Below are 27,530 nucleotides of genomic sequence, written 5' to 3'. Positions count from 1 at the left end.
CCTGCTTTTAATTATCCTGCAATGTGTCAGTTTCTAATATGTTTGTGTCCTCGTGACAGGGTGGCAAGGAGTATCTGATGCGAGCCCACTTTGGCCTTCCGAGTGTGGAAGCAGAAGATAAGGAGGGGAAGCCCCCGATCAGCGTCAAGTTCGAGATCCCCTACTTCACCACTTCAGGCATCCAGGTACGCGTCACTGTAAACAGCAGAAGCAGATAACGACTCTGTATGAAAGGCAATCGTTAAAATGTCTCATTATAAGTGACATGGCACTACTTTGCCCTTATCCATGAGTTCAGAACTTGCTATAAATCACAGCAGAGGAATTGACTTCCTGCTTGCTAAATAGCGAACATTAAATGATTCATTTAAGGTCATGGCTTATGAGTCCAGCGCACAAAAACACATGCTCCTTGCGATCTCCACATTGGAATTTAGATCATTCAAACGGGGGTCAGTAAAGCAGCCAGTGCCAGTAAGGTTCAATTAATGTTGAATGAGCTGACTGGCATGCTTTGTGTTTATCATGGAAATATATACTGTAAAAAAATATCTCCTTTAGGTCATGAAAAAAAATATTCCCATCAAAACAACTATGCAAATTAGCCTCCTTCTCCATCGACTGCTCGCATTGTCAAGGCACGCTGACTGCATAATGACAGTCATCTTGTGATTATACATGGCGCAGGAACTCGACATCACATTTTCCCATGTCGTGATGGGGTGAATTGAGAACACCACTTGGCATCGTATTCAAAGACATGTTTGTGCTCTGCTCAGGTCGCCATAATTGCACATATGCGTTCCACATCAAACCAAGTTTAACAATGTATTTTTTTTTGTTTTTATTCACTAACGTTGCTAAGTCTTTTTTTTTCTCCCATACCAAAGATGTTCTGTTATACCACGCTCATAACGTTTATTCCTGGGACCTAATTGCTCTGAACAACTTGGCTTTTTTGTAAACGTACAAACAAGTCCAGTGTGATATATTGTAAGGTGTAACGGTACATGTATTTGTATTGAACCGTTTCGGTACGTGGTGCTCGGTTCGGAACGGAGGCGTACCAAATGAGTTTCTGACGTAATGTAACCCTTACTTTTCGAGGCTGTGAGTCTATCGGGTTACAGTTTCTTTGTGTAGATTATATTTACTCTGTCTTCTCTACTATGATGAGGACCAACACGGTAGGACAGTAAAGCCCAGAAACGTCAACGGCGCGAGAAAGTGGCCGCTGCGAGAACGCAGTAAAACGCGGGCGTTAAAGTCAATCAGCCAATGTACACCAGTCGCAGTGCGGCCCAGAGGCGGCTCAACACGACGCACGCGAAAAGAACGGCAGAGTTTATTATATGACGCGAGACGCGACCCTCCTGCGTCAATACTACTACCGGTAGCTAAGATCGGGCAGACCGGAAGTCACTCGTGTAAAAATACGGTGGATCCGGTCGATCTTCAAACTAATATGCAGTCGTAACCCACTTTTTGAGTCCATCAGATCTCTTGAATGGTAGATCGGGGCACAGTTGACAAATTGTTGTTGGATTATCTTTAAATACCCGCTACTTTTTAAGCAGAATTCTAGCTTTGTATAGGCTAATGTTCCTGTTGTTGTAAGCACAAAGGTGTGTAATAAACAACTAGCATATTTATATTTTGCATTTTGTTTTCTTACTGTACCAAAAATGAACCGAACCGTGACCTCAAAACCGAAGTACGTACCGAACCGAGATTTTTGTGTACCCTTACACCCCAAGTTATTAGCAATTGTTTCTACAAAATGGATAAGAGACAAGACTTTTGTCAGGGACTGTACCATGACTAACCCTACAGAAGAATTCTCAAGAACCAATGACTAACTCAGTGGTTCTTAACATTACTAAAGGCACTGAAGCCCACGAGTTCCACATGTGTATTCGCCGAACCCTTCGGAATAAGATGATTTTTTTTTTTTTTTCCCCAAATACAAAACTGATGTATCTTGGCTAGCAAGCAAATTCCTGTTAAAATGCTTCACATTTTGACAGCAGACCGGAAGTCACTCGTGTAAAAATACGGTGGCTCCGGTCGATTTTCAAACTAATATGCAATTGTAACCCACTTTTTGAGTCCATCAGATCTCTTGAGCGGTAGATTGGGGCACGGTTAACTTGTCTTTGTTGATTCACTGCTGTCTTCTCTGCTATAATAATAACCAACACGGCTCCGTGTTCAATACAAAACCCTCCTACCACGACAAAACATGTAGGAACAAATATTCACATAGGAACTAAAGTTATACAACATAAAATATACAATATAAATGAATACTACATCACATTTGTAAAATATAAACACATAATAAAATAAATAATAGCCTATTCAAATAAAATAAATTGAAATGAGCTAAAACACCTGTAATTAAATAATAAGAATAATATCTTGCCTACACAATTAAATTTATTAATTTCTGTGTGGCGCTTTAACTTGAGAAAATCCACCAATAAAGCTTTTGAAAACCATTCATAAGAAAAAAAAAGATTCATTGAGGCATTTCATTTGTAAAATACATGTTAAAATCTTTGTCATTGGGATTGCTTTTCTCTTTAGCACAGGACTTCTTTTTTTCTTCTTTCTTTCAGAAAGAAAGCTGACCCATACGCGCAAATTGTTGTTGGATTATCTTTAAATACCTGTTACTTTTTGAGCAGAATTCTAGCTTTGTATAGGCTAATGTTCCTATTTTTAAAGCACAAAGGTGTGTAATAAACAACTAGCACATTTATATTTTGCATTTTGTTTTCTTACTGTACCGAAAATGAACCGAACCGTGACCTCAAAACCGAAGTACGTACCGAACCGAGATTTTTGTGTACCGTTACACCCCTAATATATTGTATTGTGGGCATCAATAACACTTAACTACTAGTGAAAACATTTCTTTACCATAAATCTTTTAGTGCCATTGACAATGAGAGACGTCCAATCATGTGGCTCTTTTCTCCCTTCTACTGTGAATTAAATTGTCATTAGAAGTCCAATCCGTATGATTTGGGAGGACTGACAGTGCAGTGAATGAATAGCCGTACCACTTTGTAGTTCTATTCATTCATAAGAAAAAAAAAGATTCATTGAGGCATTTAATTTGTAAAATACATGTTAAAATCTTTGTCATTGGGATTGCTTTTCTCTTTAGCACAGGACTTCTTTTTTTCTTCTTTCTTTCAGAAAGAAAGCTGACCCATACGCGCAAATTGTTGTTGGATTATCTTTAAATACCCGCTACTTTTTGAGCAGAATTCTAGCTTTGTATAGGCTAATTTTCCTATTGTTGAAAGCACAAAGGTGTGTAATAAACAACTAGCACATTTATATTTTGCATTTTGTTTTCTTACTGTACGGAAAATGAACCGAACCGTGACTTCAAAACCGAAGTACGTACCGAACCGAGATTTTTGTGTACCGTTACACCCCTAATATATTGTATTGTGGGCATCAATAACACTTAACTACTAGTGAAAACATTTCTTTACCATAAATCTTTTAGTGCCATTGACAATGAGAGACGTCCAATCATGTGGCTCTTTTCTCCCTTCTACTGTGAATTAAATTGTCATTAGAAGTCCAATCCGTATGATTTGGGAGGACTGACAGTGCAGTGAATGAATAGCCGTACCACTTTGTAGTTCTATTGCTGTAAATGGCAGCCAATTAGTTAACTTTGAAGGACTGTATGGTTACATTTCATAGTGTAAAGTACACCTTTTTATCGAATGGCTTTACAATACGCTAAGTTTATTAGAGACAATATGTGATGACTCATTTATTAACAACTATAGATCATGGGTTAATGGGATTGACTCACTGGCATGATAAGACAAATTGTGATACACCTGAAATGTAGAGTGATAATGTGTATGCATAATATTTTGCAGTCATATTTCAACATGGAGTACAAAATAAGTTGTACGAATATAATGCAGTATCAGTATAAAAGTAGATAGTAAGTAGATTATTCATATCAATAATGATTGATTGTACATACTTCACTGTATATGTTTTACTATTTGGCATAAAAACACATATATATGTCTATATGGAGGAAAACACAAACAAGGCTCAAAAAGAAGTTTCTGCTCTTACACCCCTCTTTAAAATAAACTGCTGTATTATAAGCCAAAAGAACTGTTGTGTTTGATAGAGCAATATGTCTATATGCTGCCATAGCACTTTCATGGCGCATTAAGCCCCTGAACTATTTTTAATTTGTCCGTTTTATCCTGGAGACCCCCGTTTACAGACACCGTGCAACTGTTTTTGTTTCAACCCAGACATAAAAAGAAGGTAATTATATTATTCGAAATGTCGATCATTTTTAGCTTAGAATCATTAATTGATGTCTAACATTTAGTTACAAAAAGACTTTATAAAATTATTCACTTGCATATTTTAAACTTTTAAACCAATTGAAACAATGAAAAAAATAGTATCCGGATATTTACTGCTTAACTATTGCTTAATTGTTTTTTGTTTTGTTTTTTTTACTGTCGCATTTTCCCTGATCTTTTAGATGATAAATAATCGATCCAAACAAAGAACAATTGGAAAAAAAAAAAAAAAAACATTTACAAGGGTAGATATTTGAAAAAGAAAATCTTGACCACTCCTTGATGTCTTCGTTTTCTGCATTGCGACCCTTGTTATATTACCGTGTTTCACCCATAAAATCCCCCAAAAGCCCGGCTGTGGCCATTCACAGCTGTCTTGACACTTAGTGATACATGCTACAAAGAGTTTTGGGATTGAAACAAGGTAAGTACGTGATAATATCTCGTTAAAAACATGGTGTCTTTAATTATGCTCTCTCATGCTCTCACTTTGAGTTATGGTCTAGTGCAGGGGTGTCCAAACTTTTTGCAAAGGGGGCCAGATTTGGTGTGGTAAAAATGTGGGGGGCCAACCTTGGCTGACGTTCATTATGTAGAACAATATATTTAAGCAAATTTTAGCTAGCCATTCCTTGTGTCACATTTGCTTTATTATTTTTTGAAATTAAGAATTTCAACAATCTCGCAACTAGCCTTTGTGGCGTTCTCCTTCGACTCTCTGGCTTTTGTGAATACTGCTGCTGTAAAATTAAACTAGCTTCAAGTTGCTTCAATTTCTCGCTATGTATCTTCCCTGTAATCTCGTCGTACATGTCAGTGTGTCTTGTTTGGTAATATCGCATCAAATTGAACTCTTTAAAAACAGTGACTTTCTCTTTGCAAATGAGTCAGGCACAGTTGTTGCGCATTTTAGTGAAGAAATAGTCCAATTTCCACCTATCCTTGAAGGGTCGGTCGTCGCAGTCAACTTTTTTTTTGTTGATTGTCGCCGTTTTAGAAAATTGGGAGTAAAGAGTCACACGGGGTAATGTTGCTTAGAGTGCTGCTGCCTTTTAGTGGGTAAATGAGGAGCAGCATTTAGTGTGTAAGATACTTCATATACTGGTAGCAGTACTGCTGACCAATTTATTAAGTATGTGCGGGCCAGACGTTATTGATTTTACGACAGAGGCTGGGGGTCGGATGAAATTTGACCAAGGGCCGCATTTTTTTTGGGGGGGGAAAATACCCTCCTGTTCAAAATGTTTCTTCCCCCAGAAATTCGAAATTTTAAGCTTTCTAATGATGTATCACACAAGCATATAGGACAATTTTGAAATTTGGCCAAATTGGGGGTCTCAGAGCGGAACTTCAAGTCACCTGAGTGGTTTCCGCCATATACATTATATTAGTATGCATGTGTTGACTGACCAGGTAATCGAAACGGGTAAAGTGGTACCATGTACTTTGCATTGATACTTTGGAGTCCCTTTGAATGCAATAGCATCATAATATATTTCCACACTCACCTTACTTTTCATGCTGATCTGGTTGTATGAGCAAACGCCGATTGAGATGTTGACACAGTTATAGACAGGCATCAAGGTGCGAAATGCTACTTAAAACAGGCCCAACCAACTAGCTGCAATTGGGTGATTTAATTTCGACCTTTCTCAGCATTTGCAGCCGGCCACCCATGTTCCCGTCCTTTTCGTGCGTCAAAGAGCTATATTAAAGGCTAGCAGCAGACTTATTATGCTTTTCGCGCCAATTGCTTCGTGTGAGCAGTGGCAGTGAAGTTTAATTAACCCATGTAAATATCAGAGCATGGGAAAGTTCCCCTTAACGGCGCCACTAATTGCAGAGGGGGCATTGCAATTGAAGTGCGCGCGATGCATTTAAGTGCTCATATAAATGCGGCAAGACCACATTTATGGCAGGTGGCAATTGACGCCAGCTAAGGTGACAAGATGGGAAGGCAAACGCTAGCCTCTTTGACACAGATGCCACAAAATTACACCATCAGAACTGTAACACAGACGCCACAATTTATGTGCCTCTTACGCAACCAAGTGGAATCTTGCCGTAACAGCAACACGCCATTTCGTAATCGCTCTTTATAATGCATCAAAACATTTGATGCCAGTGTACAAACACTAAAATTGCTTTCAACAGAATGAGTTGAGTGACAGGTGTTCTACATAACAGTGGCTTTTTTTGCATAAACCTTGGGATACACCCACCTCTGTCACTGTTCTTATAATACCTTAGAAACTGGAAACATTTCTAGTTTATTCTTATAAGGTTAGATAATCTTCGTATAGTTACACAACATTGCCACATGTGATTTTATTTACAATATAGAAAAAAATGCTACAGTTCAAATTAGGTCTAATATCTACTGGATTTCCCAAAACTTTTTTGAGGTTTGTTGATGCCATAAAATTTAAAAACAAATTTTTCCCTTAAAGTTATATTTTGATCCGTCATCTGTGTTCAATTTTGAATGAAATTTTGAAATTTGGCACTTCTGCATCAATACTACTACATACTTACTTAATACATCACAAGTTGTATAGCATTCCAACATTTTGGAATCTAGTTTGTATCTTGTTTTTTTTAGTTTGTATTTTGAAAACAGTGTCTTTTTGACGACAAATGCTGGGAGTGTCCAGTCAGTCAGCGAAACATTATGAAAATGTCACCAAAACAGCATCCTGTCCTGTCTTTTGTTAGAAATTCTTGCTTTGCCATTTATGCGGAAAAGTAACTCTCTACATCCCAAAGGAAGTCACAAGGGTCAGAATATGAAGATGTAAAAATTGATTTTTTTTCCTTTGTTTTTTTATGGCATTGCCTCCCCTGCTTATGAGTGAAGACAAGCACGGGATCACTCTGGGGTCAGGCTGTCAAAGTGCAATTTGTCTACATAGTAAGCCATCAAAGTACCACCCGAATTCCATTCTTGCTCAGAAATGTGACATGGAAAAAAAGGCATCTTTACACAACAAAGTCAGAGGCCAAATGGTATTTTGGTGTCTTTTAAAAAAAAAAAAAAAAAAATTTTGCTGATCTGCTGTGATAGTATCTTAGAAGGTGAAAATTCCTTGGATGACTTTGTCCCTTGCATTGCATTGGCACGACATTCAGTAAAATTCCATTAAATTACTGTTCTTGCTCGTGACTTTTTAAAGGGAACAGCGTCAAGACACCTCTTAATTGCACTCAGACAGAATGGTATTTTGGTGGCTTTTTGATGGAATTATGATTCTCTGAGAGTAGCTTCCAAGGCGTAAAATTTAGGGATGTCCTGATCACATTTTTTCACCCGAGTCCGAGTCACCTGATTTGGAGAATGCCAATACAGAGTCCTGATCCGATACCGAAAAAAGTTGTTAAAACAAAAAAAAAAAGTTTTGAATATGTTACTGTCCCACGGTGCAGCCTTCATCATGTGAATTTTTTAAAACAAGAATAACATAGAAAAATGCCTGTCTTTATTAACTGCTTCATTTAGTCCAATCAAATCTGCTCACCCTGCTGAGAACAGCTGCTCGCTTACACACACACAATGAGTTGCCAAAGCACACTACCACTAGTGTTTAACAAGGCAAACGACGATTGACGCATTTGGCGCCTTTGAGGGTAGTGCTCCCAAGCTTCTCTTGCTAGATTAATGCTTCAACTAGGCCTGTCGTGATAACGAATTTTAGTGTGCGATAATTATTCTCATAAATTATTGCGATATGCGATATTATTGCACCCCCCCCATTTTTTTAAACCAATTTACAATAACACAGTGCGAATACAGTATATATTAATAGATCAAGTACACCCATTTAAACGCGATAAATATTTACTCTTAAATTCTGAAACTTTTTAAGAAATCACAACTAAAAACAATAGACCATGCCTCTTAAGTAAAAAACAACAATATTGATACCGCACAGAAACACATAATAAATAGTGTTTAAAAAAAAAAAAATAAATAAATAAAATAAATTGCACTTAACAACTTAAGCATTTAGGCAAATGAAAACTTTTCCCGTCATAGCTTCTGCAATGGTGTTCCATAGGGATGCAACGATACAGTTAAGTCATGGTTCGGTACGATTTTTGATACGGGGGACACGATTTTCGATCTGATTCAATACATTTAATGCTCTGTAAAAAAAAAAAAAAAAAATTTTTTTTTGTTTCGTTTTTTTTTTTTGCTAAGCAGCAAAAATTAAATTGCCATCATATAAACATGCATTTTAGTGCATAATATTTATGTGCTTACTTCTTACTGATCTGATAAAAATTTGTATAAAAGTGCTGAGAACAATCTTTACTGTTTGTAAAGTGGGGCAGGACACACTGTTGATTGCTACAGCTCTCTTAGCAGCTAGGTTTACTACATGAGCAAGACATCCTATTTGTGGTCCGAATCCATCTGTGTCACGTACTGAATTAACAATATTTGCAACGTTATCTATAGTCACTGGTATGGATTGATTTGGCCTTCTTAACTTCCATTCAGTCATGACAGTTTAGAACTACGTGTCCAATAATCACTCTGGGCTCACGCAGCCAATGGCTTGGGCCGTAGCACATCTAGTTTGCCATTTCATGATATCTAGTGTGTGCGCGCATTAAAAAAGTTAGCAAGCGCCGCTGAAGTGACGTCTGCTCATTACTACACAACACCAGCATATGACAATCGACTTTCATAAACAGGACGAGTTTGAAGCACAGCGCTCTCAATTTCATTCAGCTGTTCGTTGTCAAAGCGAGGTTGTTCGTTGCAGCCAAGTCGGTAACAATGTTTTGGCGGACTTCGTTGTTACTATCCGGCGTTGTGCCGAAAAATAGCCGCCCCGCGTGAAATGTCACTCCTGACGGGAGCGCCCACACGTCAACAACACCGGCGCGCCATAGATGGTCCACAGTCACTCCAGAGCACTGACATGGCCGGTATACGTTGAACAATAGGATATAATGGGAACAATTGGCTCCGGCACTAGTTCCAGACCTGGAACGAAGATGCATTTTGCTCAGTTGGTAACGAGGAATCTGAGCTCTTAACAGCACGTCTGCCGCACGCGCGCACGCAAGGCGATAAATCGCAGCGGAAAAATTACCGCCTTCTTTTCATTTATCGCGCGATTAATGGAATTATTGCATATTGCGACAGGCTTAGCTTCAACACCTATCAATCATCGTTAACTTTGACAAGCAAACTCCAGTGCACTGCTGACCAAGAAAAGCAGCAGGAGGGAGAGTGAGAGGCTTTTCACCTGATTCCGATCCTCTGAAAAATAGTGGAATCGGCCCAATTTCCGATCAGATCGGGACATCCCTAGTAAAATTCCTGGGGTCGACTAAAGGCCAAGTTATGCTTCTGCGGCAGACCTACGCCGTCAAGGCAGACCCGATTTATGACCCTCTGCTGTAGCCTGACATGCAGCTCCACAAAATTCTGACTGCGCGTCGCGTCAACGCATGGTGACGTGATACAAATGGACTGTGATTGGTCCGCTTCTTGCGCTACGCTCAAAAATTGAGCAAACTGACAAGAGGATCGTTGAAGAGGTCCACAAGTACGACCACCTGTACAATGTTTCATCAAGGTATTATAAACATTGCCGTCCCACCTCGGTTGGCATTGTTGTGTGCAAGAAAACTAGAGGAAGTTGACAAGAGTCCCCCAAAACCGTACAAACACAACGTCACACGTTCCCTTGCCGCAGAACTTGAATGCTCATTGACGCCGAAGTCGCTACGCCGTCACCGCTACGCAAAACCATAACTCAGGCTTTAGTCCCTCTCATACATGAGGACAAATGCTGTCGTGGGATCCACGCAGTGAGTGGAAATGCCACTAAAATACTATTCTAAGTTGTGATTTAGTTTTCCTTTGCCGTTTCTCAAGAGCAACACAGAAAAAAGGCATCTCTCTCTTGCAAACAAAAGTTATAAGCAAAATGGTATTTTAGTGGCTTTTTGATTGCATTTTTTGCTGACTGCGTGGACACGGTCGCACCATGCCAACCGAGTCAATCCAGCGTTTGGCCTCGTGAATCTAGAAGCCGTGGCGCTCTGTGACCTTGCTGGGTCGAAGGAAAACAAGGCGACCAGAGGGCCGAGGACCGCTGCCAATCCACCAACAAATTCCTCACTTTCCCACTCATCTGGAAGCTAGTGTGACAGAGACATGGCGGTTTATCCCCCCCGCCAAAAAAAAGGTCAAGTCAGCCTTATGGTGGTCAAACGTGTATCCGGGCCCACTAATGGTGAGAGCGCACATGTGTGGTCAAAGTCACTGCTGCACAGGACTGCTGTTTACATGCACTTGCTCAGCAGTCAGCAGCAGTCTTTTCTGTACAAATTGTGATTGTGACAGCAAGCTGCGCTGTGTCATCCGAGTGCAATCGAGTTTAGGGAGAAGGCTATTTTTGGGCCTTATTCTCGAAACACAGCCGTGTGGTAAGACTTGTCCAACTCGATTGTCGGTTAACAGCTTGTGAAAGTCATACGACGGATTGTGCTGATGTGTCCAGAAAAGAAAAACTCTCATATTGAAGAAATGCGAGTTCTCTACGAACGGCAGTTCTGTAGCTGCTTCCCCCTTCTCGTGAGTCACAACTCAGCTTCCTCAGGAGCTCGTATCGCAAGACTCCCTGAAGATGAACTCTTGGTCTTTCTGAGGGTTTGGAAAGTCTGTGGTTTGGACTGAGAAAGCATTGAGCCTGCAAAGCCATACAAACTTTCTAGAACCTTTCCCGTCCTTCACACTTGAACTCCTAAAAATACCTTTAATCGCTCAAGCCACCAAACCGCTTGAGTTTTCATTTCACGAGCTATTTTATGATTGGATGGCTTGGTGAGCAACGCCTGTATCAGCATAATACAGGTAGTCCCCGGGTTATGACGTACCCGACTTGCGCGATTTCGACTTTACGACGCCTGAGTCTCGTCCGCCATTCTGTCTCCAGTCATTTTTTTTCTACTTTTTAGTCGCGTAAACGGTACATAGTTCTTGGCATGTCAGGATTCTCTTCCCCCAGCAGCATCGCCGCCGTCCTGCAGTTCCTGCTGGCGTCAGCTCCCACTTCCTTCTTCTCATTCTGCTGCTGTTGTTGTTGTTGTTAATGTTGACCAACGAGAGATGAGGACATCCAGCCTCGGGCAGTGGGATGGGAGACATATGGCAGGTCGGGCGCGGAAGGCCACCTCTCCCAGATGGCCAGCGTCAAAGTAGGGTCTCGCGTCATCGTGCCCGGTGGAGAGGGTTTCGCTGCTGCCGCCTCCCCCTGGCGTGGACTCCTCTTGCAAATCCCGATCCAGTTTTTTGAGTTTGGACGGCGGGCTCGTGTTAAGAGAAGGGACGCTGGCGACCTGAACGGCTATGCTATCCCCCTTCTCTCACCTTCCTACTCTTTCCACAGAGCCCTTTTCTCTCAGCAAGGTGACTCACTCGCGAGAGAAAATAACAGCATTTAAAACAACGTACGTCACAATATCTTATTTTTTACTTTGTCTTATTAAAAGTACGTATAATACATTTTTTTGGCCCTGTATTTTGAGGTTCACTGGGTATCTTGGAGTACTTAAAAGTAGGATCGGGTCCAATCACGTCATTTTCAAAGTATCGGAATTGGCAAAAAAATATCGGCCATGCCTTTTTTAATATTAGAGCTGTCCCGACTAGTCGACATAGTCGACGTCATCGATGACTTAAATCCGTCGACGAGCACAACATCCCGTCGATGGTTAATGAAGGGTTAAAAAAATATATGCGTGGAAAGTTAGAATGTCGGATGCTCTGTTTGCAAGCGGGGAAAGCGGCACAAAGCCAAAAAAAGCGCACCAGATTGTCCACAACATTGCCTTATTTCAAAGAAACAAAGGAGAGTACACTCTTCTGTCCTGTCTCTTCAATGCCAAGCTTGGCTGCACGTCGGCCGTGAATGAACGCCTCAAGCGCCTTCACGCAGTTTTTAATTTTTTTTTTTCATTTTTTGTACACCAGAGGGTGCTGTCGCCTTACTAAATAATAATGTTTCATTGACAATGGGCCTATTAGTGCTATTAGTATTGTTCTTAATGCTACTTGAAAGGTTTATTTCATGTTATGGTTTATTTTATGGTATAGAAAATTATATAAGGTTAAAAGGTCATAAATATATACAGTATATACAGTGATTGCACTCAAGGGAGAGATTGTCAATGATAAGGTAATAAGTTAAAGTGCCTGTGACACGAAAAAGCATGTTTATTTCATAATACACGCGGTATTTTATGCTTCTGAATGATATGGACCGCTTGGATGTGTGTGGAGGCGATCGCTATATTTATTTAGTTTTTTGAATCCCGCGCCAGGAAATTGAGTGACTTCCGGCTTCGGTCTTGCATTGAGGAGGAGGGCGCTGTGACGTGTACGGTAGAAGACGTACTCTTCACTATACAGCGTACTGTTGTGTATGGGGACGAATGATTCAGCTGATTTTGCGGATTAATATTTTATTTTTCGCATCACGCCAGCCAAACGACTGCAGAAAAATCATTCTGTATGAGGGAGAGGCGTATGCGCCTTTTTGGAGTTTCAAAAGGTTCCCATTCACCGTGGATATTTACTGTGGGACCATTGGACTTACGAGGAAGTGAGTAAACATCTTGTTTTGTATTATGTCAAATACGAATACAGCGATTACAAAGTAAACACTACAAACTTCCTTTAAATGAAGGACTACTTACGTTTGATCATTGATAGGCATGTAAAAAGCTGTCCTAATGGTCATTAGCAGCAGCCCGTTAGCTGCACAACAACTCCAGCCACTCTCCTCCGGGGAACGAACTGTAAATTGCTCTCCGCCGGGCGGTTTGCCGATCCGCGACGACAATAGACAACCGGGTCGTCATGTCAAATAATATAATGTGATTTTCCGCTTTGAAGACTTTGAAACATCACTCGGTTCGGGTTAGCATGTCGGCTAGCTGTCACGCCTTCTGGTTTGTTTACATTCTCCGAAGCCGGGGAAGGGAAATGACATATGTCCGATTTAGGTGTCATAAAATATAGTTCGGGAGGTGCGACAGTAAAGGTGAAGTCTACAGTTTTGACCATTATGGAGTAATTTTGCCATGTCGTCCTGAATAAATGCATTTTTATTATTTCATATTCCATTCAGCACAAGACTGTTATTTGTCATGACCATGCCATTTATTTAGCAATTGGGGAAAATACTTGGATAAAAAGAATATCCTGTAAAAATATTGAAGTAAAGAGACAGAAACAATGACATTTTGCTGCTCTCTTCGTCGCGTTTTCCTCATTGTCAATAGTTCCCCCTCGACGGGCTGACTGGTCCTTCTCAAGCCATTTATATAGCTATTGGGGAAAAATACTTGGATAAAAAGAATATCCTGTAAAAATATTGAAGTAAAGAGACAGAAACAATGACATTTTGCTGCTCTCTTCGTCGCGTTTTCCTCATTGTCAATAGTTCCCCCTCGACGGGCTGACTGGTCCTTCTCAAGCCATTTATATAGCTATTGGGGAAAAATACTTGGATAAAAAGAATATCCTGTAAAAATATTGAAGTAAAGAGACAGAAACAATGACATTTTGCTGCTCTCTTCGTCGCGTTTTCCTCGTTCTGAATAGTTCTCCCTCGACGGGCTGACTGGTCCTTCTCAAGCCATTTATATTGCTATTGGGGAAAAATACTTGGATAAAAAGAATATCCTGTAAAAATATTGGAGTAGAGAGACTGAAACAATGACATTTGGCGGCTTTCTTCGTCGCGTTTTCCTCGTTCTGAATAATTCCCCCTCAATGGGCTGAATAGTAAAATCGATGAGACCAGTCTACCGCTGACGTCATCCACCTGTTGGGGACGCTAAAGCCCTATAATGGTAGGCGTGGCTAACTGGCAGATTAAAAGGCTAATTTCTCGTCATCTGTGCTTTGCTAAATTGTTGTATATAGTCGAATCGTCTCAAAATACGATTCTAATTCACATAATAATGCCGTTTAAGACTTTTTTTCTCGTGTCGTATGCTTAAGGTAAAGGCAATTCATATAGGCAATTCATTGATATATAAATAAGGTTTCAAAGGAAAAAGGTGAAAAGTTTTTGTTAATTTCTAATTGTGTTGCTTTATTTGTGTGCACCGTAGCTCTTACCGTGTGTTTACATCAAGGATGGAATAAAAGTTGTAAACCATCAGTTTAAGAGACCATCTTTTCAATCGGGATGCTACACTAGTTAATTCTATCAGCATTTGAACTCATTGTTTATTTGTGATTTATTATTGTTATTTACGTGTTTATTTGTACTTTAATAAATAATTTGAGTGTTCCAATATGTTTTTTGTGAATTGATAAGCGTCAACAAAAATTTCATTGCTAAATTGGTTTAAAAAAAAAAAAAAAAATTTTTTTTTAATTATTACATTAGTCGACTAATCGTAAAAATAGTCGGCTGACTAACTGGGAGAAAATTAGTCGTTTGGGACAGCCCTATTTAATATATATATATATATATATATATATATATATATATATATATATATATATATATATATATATATGTATATGGCGGAAAACACAGACAAGACTGAAAAAGCAGTTTCTGCTCTTGTATTCCTCTTTAAAAGAAACTGCTGTATTTTAAGCTAAAACAACTGTTGTGTTTGATAGAACAATATGTCTATATGCTGCCATAGCAGATTCATGGCACATTAAGCCCCCGAACTATTTTTAATTTGTCCGTTTTACCCAGAAAACCCCCGTTTACAGACGTCACGCAACCGCTTTTGTTTCAACCCACCCATAAAACAAAGGTAATTGATTATATTTATTATTCAAAATGTCTGTCGTTTTTAGCTTAGAATCATTCATTGATGTCTCATATTTCGTTTTAAAAAAAAAAAGAAAAGACTTAAAACTATTATTTACGCACATATTTTAAACTTTTAAACAAATTATGTCACAATGAAAAAAATGGCGTCTGTAAAAAAGTCACGAATATCTACTTCATAACTATCGCTTCATTGCATTTTTTTTGTTACTGTCGCATTTTCTCCGATATGTTAGATGATAAATAATCTATCCAAACAAAAAAAAGTTGAAGAAAAACGTTTAAAAGGGTAAATATATGAAAAAGAAAATCTCGACCACTCCTTGATGTCTGTGATTTCTGCATCGCGACCCTTGCTTTATTACCATGTTTCACCCATAAAATCCCCAAAAAAATCCAGCTGTGGCCATTCACAGCTGTGTCTTGACACTGAGTGATACATGCTACATGGAGTTTTTGGATCGAAACAAAGTAGGTACGCGATAATATCTCGTTAAAGTCATGGCGTCTGTAATTCTGTTCTCGCGTGGTCTCACCTCCAGATAGGGTTTTGCTGTTTAAAAGATTTTTTTTTCTAAAAAATTCCCTGCTGCTCAAAATTTTTCTTCCCCCAGAAAATTGAGATTTACAGCTTTCCAATGATGTATCACACATGCATATCAGACAATTTTGAAAGTTGGCTAAATTGAGGGTCTCAGAGCGGAACTTCAAGTCACCTGAGTGTTTTCCGCCATATATATATATATTTTAATTAAATCGTTTTCTAATTGTATTTAACGTTACAGACATAATATGTTACACTTATCCAGAGTCTTTAGGCTTAAGGTAGGGTTATCAAATTTATCCCAATAACGGCGGTAATTATTTTGTAAAAAATGGTATCACGTTAAAATATTTAACGCAATTAATGCATGCGCTGCACGACCCACTCACGCAATGTCGCACTCAATCTGTAAAGGCGCCGTTTTACCTATATAGAGAGATAAAAGGCAGCGGAAAATGAGTAGAGTGAATTTTGGCAGCCTTTGGAGCCTTTTTTTAATTGGCTAAAGCCTTACAATCCCTCTCCCTATGATTAAATATATCATGGGAAGCAATGTGGGGAAGCAAGGTAGCAATTGATCTTTTTCTTAACACCTTATGTTATTTCCCAACGCAGAGAAGATATATCAATTGGTAGCACTACGCACAGTCATGGTTCCACTTCCCATCTTGCATTTGGGCATGGCCTTCAGTATCATTTACTGAAAGCTCAACAAATACACTAGATGGCAATATTTAGTCACAATATGCAAAGTCACAAGTCTTTCTATCTGTGGATCCCTCTCACAGAAAGAATGTTAATAATGTAAATGCCATCTTGAGGATTTATTGTCATAATAAACAAATACAGTACTTATGTCCTGTATGTTGAATGTATATATTAGTCCGAGTTTTATTCATGTTTTTCTTAACGCATTGCCAAAATGTATATGATCGGGAAAAATTATCGGGAAGCAAAAAAAAAGCAATCGGATCGGGAAATATCTGGATCGGCAGATACTCAAACTAAAACGATTGGGATCGGATCTGGAGCAAAAAAACATGATCGGAACAACCCTACTTAAAAGGTTAATCCGTTTTACACGGAAATTCGGGTTACATCGCCAGCCTAGGAACGGAACTCATTCGTAACCCTGGGACTACCTGTTCAACTAATTTATAACTGTATGAACGTTTAAACAAATAATATTTCAGCACGAGTGATACCAGCATGTGCAGACAGCATACAACAACACTCACAGGCCTATTTCCTTTCCCCCTGTGAAAACGACTACCGTATTTTTCAGACTGTAAGTCGTTTTTTTTTTTTTTTTGATAGTGCTGCGACTTATGTGTAAAATTATGAACACATTATTATATCATTTCACATGTTATTTCCACACTAAACCAAAAGAGGGCACTCAAGGCCTGTGTTTCAACATTGGCGGTAACTTAGTTTTTTTCCCTCTTTATTGTGTATTTTTGGCTGGTGCGACTTATAGTCTGAAAAGTACGGTAATACTACTGCTGTTTAGTTTCAACAATTCTGAAATGCTGCGACTGAAAAGTTGCAATAGCGTACATGTCACATTTGCTCATTAGTATTCATGACGTTAGCAACTGTTGCTAGGGGGGTCAAATTCGCGTTTGTCCCTCAAGCTAGATGCATGTAAATAGTGTACGAACGAGATGTTTACTGAGGTAAACCTACCAATGATGTCCCTGGTCCCAAATTCACTGGTAAAGATGTGGAAGAACATACAAATGTTCAGTTAAAGAGATGGCTTAAGTGTCGAGGGCTGCAAAAGACGGGAAAAAGAGCCGACCTGATGCAGAGGTAGCTTTTTTATCGACACCTTTTTCTTGTGTGCATTACCTTACGCCACTGACAATGACATTCTCTTGTTTCAAATAGCTATCCTTTACCACCATATGCCCTGTCTTTGTTTATTTATTTATTTTCCCTTCAGGCATGAATTCAACCCGAAAAGAAAAGGGCTGACAGGAGAAGCCGAAGCTTATTAAAACCCGTCCCAAGTATACCATATAGGACGCATAAAATATCGAATATCAATTCTTGACATTCAGATTTCGTAATGATTTTTTTTTGTTTTTTGTTTTTTTTTGTTATAATAACCATCCCCTCTGATTGTTTATTTTCCCAATAGTCCAATGTCGATCGTGGCAATGTGCTCGTTATGTTGATTAGATCCAGTACATTAGTTCATAATTCAGTAGTTTATTCAGTTGATTCAATCCAGAAGATAGGGAATAGCTGAGGACTGATGGTAGGCTGTGTCCTCCACCCTCCTTTTGTTGACTTAATCCTCATCGCAGTTTTCGTTCCTCGCTGACTCCCTACGAACATTCATCTCAAGGTTGCGCAGCTTCGTGGTAGGTTGCATCGCCATTCCGGTTGTGGACTAATGGCCTGGGGGACTGGCATCGCTAGGTCCTTCAGACCGTCCCAGCGATCACTGTCCCACCTGGCACAATCAGAAGCTGCCAGCAGCGCACCAAAAGGAAACATCCTCGATCTCGTTCCACTTCGAGTGTGGTCAGACACAGCAGCCGCCATCTACCCCAGCCATCCTCCACAATATTCAGACTTTAAAGTGTTTTTCGGGCAGGCGCGTTGTCCAGGTTCTGACTGCATTGTAAAGCAGGACAGTGGCCAATCGACCAGTTTAATGTCGTTACAGAATTTGAAGTCAATTGTCTGTGCATTTACAGCCAACAGATGATTTGTCCTTGAGAGTTCTGCCTTTGTTTTTTTCCTCTTTTATTTTTGCCTTCCATTGTTTTGGGTACACTCGGTTTTGCTTCCAGTTCTGAGTTGCCACCCAGACATTATTTAACATTTGTACAGTTCTTATTACGTCCAAGAGTTAGCTTGAGTCAGCAACATAATTATTTAATAAGGTTTGTTTATACCTCCTCTTAAAAACAGCCAATGACCCTGAGCTGGTCACTGCAGAATCTAGTTTGTTCCAAAGCTTTACACCAGAGTAAGGAACCGAAAATATTTCTTATATATTATGTCCTCTCACGTCTGACCGTTCTTGGGGGTAATTCATATTGCTATTTTTGTGTAGCAATCGCAAATGCAGTTACAGCCAACGAACACTTTTAATTTTTTCATAACAAATTTTAATTCTATTAATTTATTTACACTTCTCCCTTACTAAGGTTGTTTCTTAACAACAGAAAAGGTAAATCTGGTAAACAGAGAGCTTACCTGTAGGCATGAACATTCTTAATACAAAAAGCGCAAGGCTAAACATGACTAATTTATTTAAATATCCGTTTTTAAGGAAAAAATAGGCGTACGTGACTAATGTGACGTATAAATAAAATTTAAGTTTTTTTCAGGTCATTCATTGTCAGACGGAAGCAGAATGGCAAAACGCTGCGCTAAAAAAATAAGTAAAAATATCAAAATGGCTTACCTCTTCGGGGCAGGCTGTGGCAGGCAATGATCAGGATTATCATCTGTAGGACCAGGGCCCCCCAAAAAATGTTTACTACATATGAAGGTGAATGGCTTCACCTTGCTGGTGTTAAACTGGTCATTTGGATGTCCGCACAAGTTGATCCATTGTTCACATTTTTTCCCCTCTTGAGTTTTTGGCTTCGGGAAACGTATGAAGAAAAAATCTTTCATATGTGGACAGTCGTAATGTCTAGAGTAATTTCTACAAGTTCCATCGCAGTAGTGTTTACTCGGCATGTTTTTTTTTGGAAGGTTACCGGCAGAAAACAAGCCGTACGAGCATGGGTTGTATGCGATAGTGAAAATAGCATTCGTGCAGTACGCTATTGAATAATGGCGACTGAATTTCGATGCTGACAGGATTCAGTAGAAGAAATTAATATTCAAATTCCGATGGTACAGATTTAAATTAGGGCTGTCAAACGATTCAAATTTTTAATCGAGTTAATTACATCTTAAAAATTAATTAATTGTAATTAATCGCGATTAATCGCAATTCAAACCATCTATAAAATATGCCATATTTTTCTGTAAATTATTGTTGGAATGGAAAGATAAGAGACAAAATGGATATATATATTCAACATGCGGTACATAAGGACTGTATTTGTTCATTATAACAATCAACAAGATGGCATTAACATTATTAACATTCTGTTAAAGCGATCCATGGATAGAAAGACTTGTAGTTCTTAAAAGATAAATGTTAGTACAAGTTATAGAAACGTTCTATTAAAACCCCTCTTAATGTTTTCGTTTTAATAAAATTTGTAAATTTTTCAATCAAAAAATAAACTAGTAGCCCGCCATTGTTGATGTCAATAATTACTTAATAATAATTAATGCTCATGGGTGCTGAAGCCTATAAAATCAGTCGCACCCAGGCGCCAGCAGAGGGCAGCAAAACTCAACAAAACACAATTAACAAGTGGGCATTGCTATACTGTCATTTAAATCTGTCTGAGCGGGGCATGTGCGTTAATTGCGTCAAATATTTTAACGTGATTAATTTAGAAAATTAATTACCGCCCGTTAACGAGATAATTTTGACAGCCCTAATTTAAATCCATACATATGATATCCATTTGTTTCAGTTGGGAAATATAGTTGATATTTAAGTGTTATGTGTTAGGAACTCTTTAAAGAGAGTCACCTGACAAATGCATTATGTAATAACTTTGCTATTCGATGACCACAGAGCGCGAATAACTTATTGTTGTTTTGTCTGTTCAAGCAGCTTCACCTCAAATGTCACAACACCACAGTGCGTAACACTGGTACTAGAAATAGTACCTGGTTTGGCAAGTAAAACTGTTTGTAATCAAGACTATAGTCTCCTTTTTGTTTGTAACCTTTTATTTCTGGGCAGGTGCGTTATCTGAAGATCATTGAGAAGAGCGGCTATCAGGCTCTGCCCTGGGTGCGCTACATCACCCAAAATGGAGGTTAGCACACACATACACACACTTTCAATGTGTAGGCATTAGGCAAGAGTTGGGCAATGGCCTGCAATGTTGTGGGAACTGATGTACTTCTATAAAAATAAGAAGAGCTACAGCATGAGGCAACTTCCCGTGAAATCTGTGAAAGTGATTTTTTTTTTTTTCCCTCTCGTATTTATAATGCGGAAAAGGTTGTGCATGCCGGGTCTTTAGGTTCACTAATTGCCACACATCCACATCTCATTTCCTTGGTAGTCCCGTCCTCCCTGATTGGAAATCTTCCATAGCTCGATTTCTCTACAATTGCCACTCTTTTATTTATTCATATATTAGATTAAGCCTTGTACCATTTCCTCCCACAGATTACCAGCTCCGCACCCAGTAAGGCAACGCCTCAGCAGGGGCGGGAGGAAGCCGGACGGCGGCGATGGGGGTCATGGGATGGCTAATGAGCCGTCGGTGGCAGGTGTCAGTCAAGAGACTGCAGAGGACTGACTTGTTTTTGATCATTTTCCATGCAATGCAAATATTAGACAGGGAGTTTGTACGTCGGAGGAAAGCGATCATGTTTTCCGATGCTCGGCCGACTAAAGCAGGAGTCATGTTTACACGCAGTGTCATCAGTAGGTCACAAAAGTCACACACGTCTTTGTCGATTATTTTTTTCCATGTATATATTTGCGACATATCAACGAGGTCAGTGTTTTAGTTACAAGTGAACCAATCAGTATGTCTCGTTGTGTTACAGTGCCATCAGCTTTTGCCCTTTTTGTCAAATTTCAAACCACATGAAAGAAATCAAAGTGTTCAAATTGTGGTTGCATGCTGATTTCTTATCTATAAACCCTTTCATTATGTGACCACATCCTGTAAAATCATTAAATGTATATTTAGAGAAAACACACACAGACTACTTCTTCATTGGTTTAAACCCCTAAATTAGGCCTTCATATTTCTTTTATAATGTAAGCTTTACATCCCAATTCTGATTTAGTAACAATATCCAATGTTTTTCGACAACTCCCACAGACATTGTGCCACGCCTTCCTGTAGGGGGCCAACGCAGGCAGAACCTTGAGTTGGCTTTCACTGTGATAAACTAAAAAAAAAAAAAAAAAAAAAAGCGCTGCGTTCTAATGCCGGATTTAGGTTGAAACAGGACAAAGGTTTTACTGCATATAAGCAGGCAGGAGTGTCTCGAGGGATTTGGTCGAGGTTTCAATGTAGTTATTATACTAAATAGCACCATGCATGCACTTTGAAACGTTGTGGAAAAAAAAAAATCAATGGATAAAATTAATGTTAACTTTGGCTTGAAATATTTACGTAAAATAAATAACTCCGTTTCCTGCTTTTAACAAAGAAACTAGACTGTTTTACATTCATAACTATAGAAATTCAGCGATTTAAGCATTTGTGTGCAAGAATTTTCAATTGGGCTGTCAAACAATTAAAATTTTTAATCGAGTTAATTACAGCTTAAAAATTTATCGCAATTCAAACCATCATAAATATGTCATATTTTTCTGTAAATTATTGTTGGAATGGAAATATAACACACAAGACGGATATATACATTCAACATACTGTACTGTACAACATTGACTTTATTAGCTGTTAAAAACTTGCACTAAATTAAAAAAAAAATTAAGTTGCTATTTTGGGCAAAAAACATGTTAATGTCATTGCTATTCATACTGAAAATATAGGTGATCATCTCTGCATTTGGTTATTTTTGTGCATCCAGGGTAAAATTTGAGAATTTTATAGCCGTTTTAAGTTTTGTTATAATTGTATAAAAAAGATGATCGGGATTTTATTAGGAAACGACGGGATTTTTTTTTTATGTCGCTGCTCATGGAGACTCATATATGCCTAAGGGAGGTGCCTGTTTTGGTATTAGGTCACTAGCGGTTTGTTTTTGACAAAATTTGAAATTTTTGAAAATCGGCCCCACTATGCAAATTGTTCTGAGCCCCGTCAACTGATAGTGAAGTCTATAACCCTGCACATGCTCCCAACGCATGTGAACACCTTTAACAATTTATTTAGACAATTTACTGGCCAAAAGTTTAAGAAACACCTTCCCATTCATGCGTTTGTTTTATTTTCATGACAATTTACATTGTAAATTAGCAGTGAAGGTAAAAGAAAAACAATGAACCAGTGTGGAATTACAGTGCCTTGCAAAAGTATTCGGCCCCCTTGAACCTTGCAACCTTTTGCCACATTTCAGGCTTCAAACATAAAGATATAAAATTTAAATTTTTTGTCAAGAATCAACAACAAGTGGGACACAATCGTGAAGTGGAACAAAAGTTATTTGATAATTTAAACTTTAACAAATAAAAAACTAAAAAGTGGGGCATGCAATATTATTCGGCCCCCTTGCGTTAATACTTTGTAGCGCCACCTTTTGCTCCAATTACAGCTGCAAGTCGCTTGGGGTATGTTTCTATCAGTTTTGCACATCGAGAGACTGACATTCTTGCCCATTCTTCCTTGCAAAACAGCTCGAGCTCAGTGAGGTTGGATGGAGAGTGTTTGTGAACAGCAGTCTTCAGCTCTTTCCACAGATTCTCGATTGGATTCAGGTCTGGACTTTGACTTGGCCATTCTAACACCTGGATACGTTTATTTTTGAACCATTCCATTGTAGATTTGGCTTTATGTTTTGGATCATTGTCCTGTTGGAAGATAAATCTCCGTCCCAGTCTCAGGTCTTGTGCAGATACCAACAGGTTTTCTTCCAGAATGTTCCTGTATTTGGCTGCATCCATCTTCCCGTCAATTTTAACCATCTTCCCTGTCCCTGCTGAAGAAAAGCAGGCCCAAACCATGATGCTGCCACCACCATGTTTGACAGTGGGGATGGTGTGTTCAGGGTGATGAGCTGTGTTGCTTTTACGCCAAACATATCGTTTTGCATTGTGGCCAAAAAGTTCAATTTTGGTTTCATCTGACTAGAGCACCTTCTTCCACATGTTTGGTGTGTCTCCCAGGTGGCTTCTGGCAAACTTTAAATGAGACTTTTTATGGATATCTTTGAGAAATGGCTTTCTTCTTGCCACTCTTCCATAAAGGCCAGATTTGTGCAGTGTACGACTGATTGTTGTCCTATGGACAGACTCTCCCACCTCAGCTGTAGATCTCTGCAGTTCATCCAGAGTGATCATGGGCCTCTTGGCTGCATCTCTGATCAGTTTTCTCCTTGTTTGAGAAGAAAGTTTGGAAGGACGGCCAGGTCTTGGTAGATTTGCAGTGGTCTGATGCTCCTTCCATTTCAATATGATGGCTTGCACAGTGCTCCTTGAGATGTTTAAAGCTTGGGAAATCTTTTTGTATCCAAATCCGGCTTTAAACTTCTCCACAACAGTATCTCGGACCTGCCTGGTGTGTTCCTTGGTTTTCATAATGCTCTCTGCACTTTAAACAGAACCCTGAGACTATCACAGAGCAGGTGCATTTATAGGGAGACTTGATTACACACAGGTGGATTCTATTTATCATCATCGGTCATTTAGGACAACATTGGATCATTCAGAGATCCTCACTGAACTTCTGGAGTGAGTTTGCTGCACTGAAAGTAAAGGGGCCGAATAATATTGCACGCCCCACTTTTCAGTTTTTTATTTGTCAAAAAGTTTAATTATCCAATAAATGTTGTTCCACTTCACGATTGTGTCCCACTTGTTGTTGATTCTTGACAAAAAAATTAAATTTCATATCTTTATGTTTGAAGCCTGAAATGTGGCGAAAGGTTACAAGATTCAAGGGGGCCGAATACTTTTGCAAGGCACTGTATGTACTTAGCCCCCCCCCAAAAAAAGGTGAAATATGTAAAATAAAAATATGTATAATATTACCTGTATATATGTTGTGTAATATTCTAGCCACCCTTTGCTCTGATAACATTTTTGCACACTTGCCATTCTCTTGATGAGCAGTGTTGTTAATTTTACTTTAAAAAAGTAATTAATTACAGTTACAAATTATTTCTCCCAAAAAATAATTGCTTTAGTAACTCAGTTACCTGAATGTAAGAGTAATTAGTTACTTGGCAAAGTAACTAGTGATAATTTTATTTTTTCTCAAAATAAATAAATAAAACTGGTCACGCAATGTGAATTTTAAAGGGTTTGGGGGATAATTGGCCCTAGCCCAATTCTTTACCTTCCACTTAACTAGACACAAGGATATTGCGATAACTAGATAGTAACCTTTGCTATGTGTGGAAGTCATTTAAAGTTGTGAATCAACCGTTAAAGTTGTTAAAATTGCTCCCGTTATTGCATTAGTTCCCTTCTGTCTACTTTAAACTAGGGCTGTCAAACGATTAAAATTTTTAATCGAGTTAATTACAGCTTAAAAATTAATTAATCGTAATTAATCGCAATTAATCGCAATTCAAACCATCTATAAAATATGCCATATTTTTCTGTAAATTATTGTTGGAATGGAAAGATAAGACAAGATGGATATATACATTCAACATACGGTACATAAGGACTGTATTTGTTTATTATAACAATAAATCAACAAGATGGCATTAACATTATTAACATTCTGTTAAAGTGATCCATGGATAGAAAGACTTGTAGTTCTTAAAAGATGAATATTAGTACAAGTTATAGAAATGTTATATTAAAACGCCTCTTAATGTTTTAGTTTTAATAAAATTTGTAAAATTTTCAATCAAAAAATAAACTAGTAGCCCTATTCTGTCCTCAATGTGTGTGAGTACACAAATTGACAGATAGCGAACATAAGTTCCAAAAAGAAATCAGACGGTGTGGCAAAGTTGCATGGGCTTTACTGAAGTCATCTCTTTTTGACAGGAGCACGTTTCTTGTATTTTTGTAAAACTGAAAATAACAAGGCAATGTGTCAATAACTTGCATAAATCACAAAATAACATAAAATGTACACACACGTGTCCATTTGAGCAGTAGCACTAGCCAATTAGCTCACAAGCATCTAACAATGTAACTGCATTTCTCCATATATGTGAACAAATTCAAATACACATCATCAAAAACTATCTAATGCTCATGAATATAAACAAAGGAGGAATATAACTCACAAGCGATGCATGTATTAGACACAAACAGTGTGATGGGGCTATGAGAACTGCCACTGAATACTGGATGCGGACGTTAGCTGGTCTGAATAGCACTGCCACTGTCTATTAGTGTGAGTTCGCGTCGACATATAATCACATCAGAAAAGCGCGCCGAAACCCAAATAATCAGCTGCACTGAATCGCCAGCAGAGGGCGACATTACGCCACATAACATATGCAAGTCACACCCAAGCGCCAGCAGAGGGCGGAAAAACTCCATAAAACACCATTAACAAGTTGGCCTTTCACTGTACTGACATTTAAATCTGTCTGAGCGGGCCTAGTGCGTTAATTGCGTCAAATATTTTAACGTGATTAATTTAAAAAATTAATTAACGCCCGTTAACGCGATAATTTTGACAGCCCTACTTTAAACATAAAAGTTTTATAATTGTTTCATCATTTAAAGATAGATTTAAGTTAAGATTTTGCAGATTTAGGAGCATTTTAGATTAAAATTTTTTTTTTTTTTTTTTTAAAGTTACTTAGGTTCGCTAGGAAGGATCTCTACATCAGAGCCTTCCTGAGAGATGTACTGCTTTAAAATGCCGGCTGTTTACTAACACATGTAGTCTTTAAAACATGTTGCCAATGCAGCTGTGTCTGTCAATTGCATCTAGTTCTATAATATATCTACCGTGTCATGTGGGCGTAGTTTGTCGGCAGTGGCTACAGTCAGGTATTATTGGAGCCACCTAGCATCGCGTCTTCCCCACTCCTGCTCTGCTCTCTCGTCTCCGTGAGTCCGTTTCTCTCAGACTTTTTTTTATTGAACCAACTTAGTAACGCACGCCTTTCCCGCCTCAGTAACGGTAACGGCGTTGCCAAGATGAGAAAAGTAATTAATTAGATTTCTCATTACTGAAAAAAATAACGCCGTTAGTAACGCCGTTATATTCTAACGCTGTTATTAACAACACTGTTGATGAGCTTCAAGAGGGAGTCACCTAAAATGTTTTTTGACTTCTCCTCTGCCTTTTCAGGGTTAATTAGTGGAATTTATTGCTTTATCAGTGGGGTTGGGACAGTCATTTCTGTTGAATTGAATGAGGTGTGTCCAAACATTTGGCCTGTACTGTATATGATAAAATATGAACAATATAATCTCTGAACGTCTTGTGCAAGTTGTGTACAAAAGCCATAATTAAAATGGGTTCGGTATGATTTCGCATGACATTAAATCCGATGTTAACAATAGGTGCGTTTAGATGGGTCCAAAAATCCTATTTATAATCCGATTGAAAGGCCAATATGATTAAAAATGTATCATATAGACACGTAAACCAAACTGATTTACCCAGATTGTGTTGTATTTTGGATCGGATTTAGGTCGTTTACACCGATTGATAATCCACTCCATGACAAATATAAATTGGTTATAGGATTTTGCTTATAGTTATTCTAGCCTTTGGCAACACTCTGGAGAAGTGTTTCAGTGCCCTGGGAGTAGTCATTAGGTAGGGAATTTAACCTGCGGTACTATGGTCACAGGCTGCATTCCCAACCACTTGACTACAGGTGCCCAAAACATTTCAGCTACACACAAACCTGTGATTGTGACACATTGTTACATTGCAATCCATAGGCCTTCTTCCAAGCCCCCTACTGGAGTTCTGTCCCTTCGAACCCCACTCTTACTACCCACCTGTGATATCATAGTCCATTTAGCGCCAGTTTACGCTTCGTAAACAGGCCTAGCAAGCTGGAAAAAGGATGTGAGTCAAATTGTGGCGAACTGTCGCAGGATGCTCTCAGCAC

General features: G+C 38.8%; 1 protein-coding gene across 1 annotated transcript in view; it reads left to right on the top strand.

Moving 5' to 3' along the window:
* Positions 1-21,554, top strand: part of ap1m1 (adaptor related protein complex 1 subunit mu 1) — a 38,744-nt gene extending 17,190 nt beyond the window's left edge. The window contains exons 10-12 of the mRNA XM_057857471.1: positions 60-185; positions 20,578-20,653; positions 21,013-21,554. Coding sequence (XP_057713454.1) covers positions 60-185; positions 20,578-20,653; positions 21,013-21,035 — 225 coding nt within the window. The 3' untranslated portion in view covers positions 21,036-21,554. The remainder of the gene's footprint in view (positions 1-59; positions 186-20,577; positions 20,654-21,012) is intronic.
* Positions 21,555-27,530: the final 5,976 nt, after the last annotated feature.

This window comes from Corythoichthys intestinalis, chromosome 14, assembly GCF_030265065.1.
Source record: "Corythoichthys intestinalis isolate RoL2023-P3 chromosome 14, ASM3026506v1, whole genome shotgun sequence".
NCBI lineage: Eukaryota > Metazoa > Chordata > Actinopteri > Syngnathiformes > Syngnathidae > Corythoichthys > Corythoichthys intestinalis.
Note: the sequence above shows the minus strand (reverse complement) of the source record. Positions and strands in the feature narration are given on the sequence as shown.